At 39.9% G+C, this 7,680-nt stretch overlaps 1 protein-coding gene across 1 annotated transcript in view; it reads left to right on the top strand.

Moving 5' to 3' along the window:
• LOC132116973 (AP-3 complex subunit beta-1-like) overlaps positions 1–7,680 on the top strand; it is a 67,208-nt gene that overhangs the window by 29,638 nt on the left and 29,890 nt on the right. Inside the window, exon 22 of the mRNA XM_059525914.1 lies at positions 1,592–1,695. Coding sequence (XP_059381897.1) covers positions 1,592–1,695 — 104 coding nt within the window. The remainder of the gene's footprint in view (positions 1–1,591; positions 1,696–7,680) is intronic.

The raw sequence follows: 7,680 nt of genomic DNA on the forward strand, positions 1-7,680 counted from the left end.
AGATAGATAGATAGATTGCAATAAATGTATAACACATTGCTTAAATGTTAAATATGCAGCAGCTTTAAATCAGTAGTTCAAATCCCCATATTTTTTTATTTTATTGTCATTCGCAGTGTAGCATGGGATTGTAGTTCAATAAGTATATTTAGTATAGTTTTGTAGCTGACCGATTTTCATATAATTTGCTGCTTCAGATCATGTTCGTCTTGGTTTGATTTGCCTTCTGGCTGGTTAGTTTGCTTCATGGCTTATAAACTCTTTAAAAAAAAAAAAAGACTTTTGTAAAATCCCTCTGAGAAAAATTTATTGGAAAAATACTTACAGAACCAAGGCCAAAATTTGCATAATGCAGTTAAAACTAGTAAAATGTGTTACAGAGTTCACCCAAAAATGAAAATTAGACCTTAAATTACTCGGATTGAAGTCATCCTATGTGTATATAACTTTCTCCTTTCAGACGAATCCAGTCAGAGTTTTAAAAAAATTGTCTTTGATCTTTCAAGCTGATTGATGCAACTCTGCATGGACTGATGGTCCATGATGGTCCATGAGAAGTTTAATAAAAAGCACATCCATTAAAAAAAAACGTGTCTCGCACGGCTCCGGTGCTGAACATAGGCCTTCTGTAGCGAATGGATGCATTTTTGTAAGAAAAAATATCCATATTCAAAATGTAATAATCACTTTAATCTAGCTTGCGCTCACTGTTGTAGAACGGAAGCAGTTCCGGGGAATGACGTTTGAGGTCAGCGTTGGGCATTTGCTGGTGAGTCTCGTGAAAACCAACGTTTGTTGACGGGAGCAAAGGAATCAAAGTTTCCTTACTTTAGCAAAGGAAAACCAGTCTCCTCCCGGGTTATATCAAAACCCTCTGACATTCTTCTTTACAAATCCTCGATTTGTACTTCTAATTAGTGACCGTTGTTTTGTTTTGATCTCTCTCCTACGTTTCCCCGTGCTTCACTTCTGAGTGGCGCATGGGCAAAGCTGACCTCCTACATCATTGCCCCGGAACAGCTTGTGAGCGCAAGCTATTATTATGTTTTGAATATGGATATTTTTCTTAAAAAACACATCGATTCACTACAGAAGGCCTATGTTCATCCCCTGGAGCCTTGCGAGACACTTTTTTTTTTTAAATGGATGAACTAGGGAAGTCGTGGCCTAATGGTTAGAGAGTCGGACTCCCAATCGAAAGGTTGTGAGTTCGAGTCCCAGGCCGGCAGGAATTGTGGGTGGGGGGAGTGCATGTACAGTTCTCTCTCCACCCTCAATACCACGACTTAGGTGCCCTTGAGCAAGGCATCGAACCCCCAACTGCAGCTTGAAAGATCAAAGACAATTTTTTAAATAACTACAACTGAATTCGTCTGAAAGAAGAAAGTTATATACACCTAAGATGACTTCAGGGTGAGTGATTTATGGCTTAATTTTAATTTTTGGCTGGACTAACCCTTTAAATAGTCAAAACAGAAACCTCAATATGCTGTTTAGTTAGGCAGCTCACTTTCTTTTTTTGCAACAGGACCAGTTAATGTATTGATACATACATTGGTTTTAATGCTGTTGTTATTGTTTTGTTTGACAGTCTCTCCCGCGGCGGTCACCACACCCAAGAGCTCCATCCTGTCTCCCAGTCTGCTGTCTGACCTGCAAGGGCTCTCGATCTCACCCACTGCATCGGCCTTACAGGTGTGTGTCCGTCTGACTTTGTGTTGATGTTTAATAAGTCTCTCTTGAATACTTGGAGTTGGTTTGTTTGCATAAAATGATTTCTGTTTGGGTTTATTTTGCATTAATGACCAGCGGGCTGTACATTATACCTCTCGCTTTTTATAATTTCCCCTCCAGTCTTTTGTTTGTGTCCATCTAAACGTCTTCTATGTTCTATGTTTCTTTTTGTTCTGCTGTTCTGCTGGTTTTTCATTGCCTTCCCTGTTTCTACTCCTCCTGTGTGTGTGTGTGTGTGTTGTCAGCGTATGTGATTGTTGACCTTTTGCAGTATGACGGCTCCTTCCTCTCCCGTGAGAGTCCTGTGTAAGGGAGAGAGGGATGTCAAGAGAGCGAGCGAGAGGGAGGGAGAGATGTCAGTAAGAGATGAATGAAGCATGTGTGGTCATTTCTTCTCAAAAACTATCTGTGTCTTTCTCTTTTAGGATTGACACATGAACTGTAATATCCCAGCGGCCCACAGACACCCCCCGACAATAACACACACACACACACACTATACGTGTGTTTATAGACCTGCCCAGCTTTCTTATCTGGACCTTGATCTTATTGTTTGTAATATTTTGTGGTTATTTTAGCATATATTTGTAAAGACTGAATCCATAAAGATATTTTTGCATAGTAAACACAAGCTAAAGTCAGTATACAATATAGCTACGTTGGAGCTAGCAGCAGTACCATTCAAAGCATTTTTTCCCCCAGGGTTCTTTGATGAATTGAAAAATTAAAAAGAACAGCATTTATCTGAAATAGAAACCTTTTGTAATTTATTTTTTACTGTCACTTTTGATCAATTTAATGTATCCTTGCTGAATAAAGCATTCATTTCTTTAAAAAAATAAAAATTAAAAGGTACTGCACTGTCTATTTATTATTATGTATTTATATATTATTCATTTCAGTTTTAATTAAACTAGTCGCTCGTCTAATGATCATATTAGTAAGGAATTGTGTAAAATAGCACTAAACTAGTTCAAAACATTTAGACTGAGATTTCAAGAACTGGCTATTATCAGATTGACCAATGTTTGTCCTTAAAGAGCTTAAAATTGATTTGATATTATTATTACTTTGCCTGGAAATAATTTGAGTTTTATCTGCCATTTTTATTTCAAAGAAAAGCAAATGATTGGAGTTAATTATTAGTGTATTTGCTCAGTAATGATTGTAAAGCAGGGCTTATAAAGTCTTATTGATTACATAGAGTATTGTGAAAAATATTTGTTAATTTTAAACAAATTATTTATTTCGTGTACGTCAAATTTTCTAACTTTGTCATATATTTAAATTTCCCGATCTGTTCCATCATATTCTCCATATCACTGATATTCTTATATTATTAGAAAGTGTTTTTTTTTTTTCAATAAAATGTCAAAATGCACCAAAAAGCATACAAAGGTCATACTGATTTATTACTTTGAGTATACGAGCATGCCTTTAAACTCCAGACATCTTGCTGACAGTGCTGTGGTTGAACTATGATTGCTGATAACACACAATCCTGGAGATCACAGCGTCGGAGAAAACTTTTAAACTTCCTATAGGTTCCAACCTCCATCTGTCAGAATTCCTATTCTCCTCCTGTCCATCACTGCAGGGTTGCCCCTGTGACCTGTATCGGTGCATTGGACGGGTGTCAGCGCCGCTGCTTTGATTGACAGGCTCGTCAGGCCCGGGCTGCTGCGCAGCTAGAAGCTGTTAGGCACAGGTCATTAGAATACTACCCACGAGCCTCGGCGGGCAGGCTAATCAGAGCTGAAATAAAGGGTGAGATTGAGAGAAAGAGAAAGGGCTTATTTAAAGTCAATGCTATGCATAAATACATTATAGGCTGCTATAATCTTAGTCACGGTGGATAAACCTCATCTCTCTCGCTCGCACATACATGCATTCATTATGGCGTGTCACGTCACACAGCTGGTCTTTCTTAGCCGTGTGCATGCAGATGTATGAAAATATATTCATACGACACGGCTGCGAGTGTGTGACTTTGGCCGGTGCGGGTACAGATGAAATAACGGTGTGTGAAATAGAGAGACACTCTGATACATTCTTGGGACGGTTAGCAGTGGTATTTAGCCGATCCAGGGTCAGCGTGCAAACTATCTGCCTCGGCTCCTCCCGTTTCTAATAACATTTTGACGTGCGGATCTGCTCTGAAATACTGTTTAAGCGTGCGCCGGGGGAGCTGGCTGATAACTTTTCATTCATAATTAGTGCGGGGCGAATGGGGGCCGAATGCAGGGCGTTGGAGGGAAATTGAACTGTCAGTGTAGGGCGAGCGGGGGGTGAACGAGGGTGAGCGCCGGCTGAGCGCGGGGTGGGGGGCGTTTGACCCCATCACAAACCTGGGGCGCGTCATAATTTGTTCATTTGGTGCCCATCAGCTGGCCAGCGTTGCCACGGTGACCCCGTTCTTCTCGGAGCACGCTCAGTGCCGTCCTCATTATGACTCGGCAGCAAGGTAGAAATGCACGTGGAGAAGGCGAGTCGCACTGTCAATCACATGTGCTTTACACTGGACATGTTTAGCATGCCGTTTTGAGCACTATAAGACACTTTGATTTGATTGTGTGCAAGTATCAGTGTTTCCCACAGGATTTTGTGGGACTATGGGTGGTTGAACAGTGGGAGGTCCAGGAGCATGAATTTTTTAAATCTACTTTCAAGTTAGATGTATCAATATCGTGAACTTTGGGAGTAAAATTAAGAGCTTCAACCCCTTTTGCAGTGACCAAAAAAAATCTCTTTGTGCATTGACATCGGCCTAGACTTTAAAGTGGACTCAAAAAAGGGTTATTATGGTTACTAAAATTATAAATATAATATATATATATATATATATATATATATATATATATATATATATATATATGGCACAAGTTTTGCATTCCCAAATGGATGTTAAGCACATTTAGTTTGCAGCATTTACTGTTAACTGAGTCGCTTTGAGGTGCTGAAAACACCAGATCAAGAGCTGCTCATGTGTAAATGAACTAGGGTTGGGTATCAAGAATCGAGTATCGAGTGGAACCGGGAATAGCTTTGCGATTTTCCCGGTATCATTCAAAAGTTTTAATTTCGATTCCTAGTTTCGATTCCTAAAGCTTAAAAGAAAGAGAAAAAAAAGTTTCGATTCACAGTCCGCCCGGCGCCGACCGGAAGAAGAAACCACTGAACACCAACGAAGAAGCGTCCACCGGAAGTTTTGTTTAACGAGCGATCGAACATGGACAGCGTGCGTCTGCGGTCCAAAGTGTGGCTTCACTTTTCGAAACAAAACTAAATCTCGGCAAAATGCAACATTTGCTGCAAGATTCTTTCGTGCATAGGAGGGTGCACGTCAAACATGAAAAAGCACCTCCGATGTCATGGAGTGCAAGTAAATGTGTGCCCAGTATTTGACTCGCTGCGCCGACCGTCCTCCACTGCCTCTTCCTCTGGCTCCAACCCCCAGCCTGCATATTCTGCACCAGGTTAGCCCATCAGTGGGAGCAAGGTAATGTTTAAGTACCTGCAGTATCATACACTGTCATGTGTAAATGTTTGTGAGGTTTTCAAAAATAAATCTCTCTTGAGGAAAGTGTACCCCTGTGAAAATATATTCATAATTAATAAATTTATATAATATTCAAGTTCATAGATTTGATATTTATCTTGTAGTTGAAAACAGCCCAGTGAGAAATTCATAGTAAAGTTAATAAAAAGTAAAAAGTTCATAGAATTCAAATTGATGGAGAAGGTTTAGACCATTTTCTTCAGAAAGACAGTTGGTTAGCTAAGCTCATTTAAAATATCTTAAACTTTTTTTGACCCTGCCTCTTAAAAGAATCGGAATCGAGAATCGTTGGGAACCGGAATCGAAACAAGGAATCGGACTCTGAATCGTTCAAATTTAAATGATACCCAACCCTAAAATGAACACAGTGATACTCTTTGATCTGAAACGCAATATATATACACGCAATAGATACTTTGAGTAGAAAGTATCTGAGATTTGATAAGCATACTGAGCCATAATGTGATTTCGATTTTAGTTCTTTTGACTGATCCGTTACCCAGAAAATGCCACAAGACACAACATTAGACATTTGCTTTTTTTGTACATTATATATTTCGCTATACCAAAGAAACTGACTCCTATTTCTTTACATTTATTTGCACAGCCTTCAATATTAATCACGGTGACTTTTAACATCTGACAGGATCAATGTGTGCACACACCTCGCCAAATGACATTTTTCTCTTACAGACGTTCTCATAAACAAATGAATTAGATTTCAAACAGCAATAGAAAATAGATTTTTAATTCTCTCTGCTTTATGTCCTCCCGTCCTACGTTTATCCTTCTTTTCCCTCCTCTGGTTTCTTTCTCTCTCTCCCTCTTTATCCCAGCCAGTGGATGTGTTTTGCATCTGTCAGCAGAATTGGGCGGCAGGTGGACAGAGAGGATACTGGGATATGTGAAGGTGACTAGAGCGAGTTGTCATCCATCACTAAGGTTTCCTTTAAGCTCATCCATAATAGAGCCCCTCAATCACATGGGAGACGTGTCCGAGTGTGTGTGTGGGACACTGCGGTCAAGGTTACCCTTTTCTTTCAGTTATTTACTCTTCCACCGCCCAGCGGAGTTGACCACTTTATAGGATGTGAAGTGTGTGTGTGTTATATTGGTGATCATAAGCGATGTGTTGTATATTGGCTCGTCCAGTCCATGAGGACACTGACAGGAGCGGTTATCATGAAACCGTGGACACAACCTGTGCATTTCTGTGTGGTAAATCTGATGCTGTAAACATTACGGCTACTTTTATCAACACAGACCAGCTTGACACCTCCAAAAGCACGGCTATAAATTCATGGTGTGTCTGTGTATGCGTGTTTTTGTAGGAAGCTTACAAAAGGATATGACGCATCTAAAGGTGCTTTCAGCTGCACATAACTGCTGGGTTTGTATAACACTGCTGTTTCAGATAAACCAACTCATTCATACTGTCAGGTTTTCAAACCGATTTTATTTTGGTTTGTCTAGTTTCGGTTGCACCATCTGCCATTGTGATTGTAGGTGATGTGCAGGTCCATACAGAAGCTCTGCAAATTTCCACAGAATTGGAACGGTAATCATTCACTTTTTGTACATATACCCCTCCTTTGTTATTTAAACATATATATATGTATGTATGTATATATATATATATATATATATGTTAGGGGTGTAACGGTACGTGTATTTGTACCGGACCGTTTCGGTACAGGGCTTTCGGTACGGTGCACGTGTGTACCGAATGACGGAATGCAATATTTTGTTTGCGGAACATAAGTACATTTTCGTGTTTCCAAACGGACATATTAAGTGGCAGAAGTCTCCGCATTCAGCGCAAATCCCGCCCTGCAGCTGATTCTAAGGCTGGCGACACACTGGATGCGTGGCGCAAGCGTCTCAGCTGCGTGGCATGTCTGTTTTTAATTCGGCTCCCATGTTAACAGGTTAGAGCTTGCAGACTGCCTAGATGCGCGTCTCACGCCGCGCGGAAAATGCGTGTATGCTAGAAATAGAACCGACGCCTATTTTTCACGCGACACGCAAACGTGTTGGAAGCGTTTCCAGGAAAAATAAGAATAGGAAAATATGTTTATATGTCATTTTTTACACAAATACATATTAATTCATGACACTTTGATGTTTGAAAGTCTATAGGTTGACATAAATTCAGATATAAATGTAATTTAAAAAATAAATTAATAATTATCAATTTCGATTTTCAAATATTGCACCTGTCAAACATAGTCTATTTTGCCGTCAATACTGTTGACGGTGTCCTTTATCAGTAGGCTTTATATTTATGCTCAACATGAAGTATAGATATTGTTGTCATGAAGACAAGAGCCTGGTCTGTTGGCGGTCTCCCTGTCACTTACAGCAGCAGGCACGGCACGGTTCTAGTT

The sequence above is a fragment of the Carassius carassius genome, chromosome 36, assembly GCF_963082965.1.
Source record: "Carassius carassius chromosome 36, fCarCar2.1, whole genome shotgun sequence".
Lineage (NCBI taxonomy): Eukaryota > Metazoa > Chordata > Actinopteri > Cypriniformes > Cyprinidae > Carassius > Carassius carassius.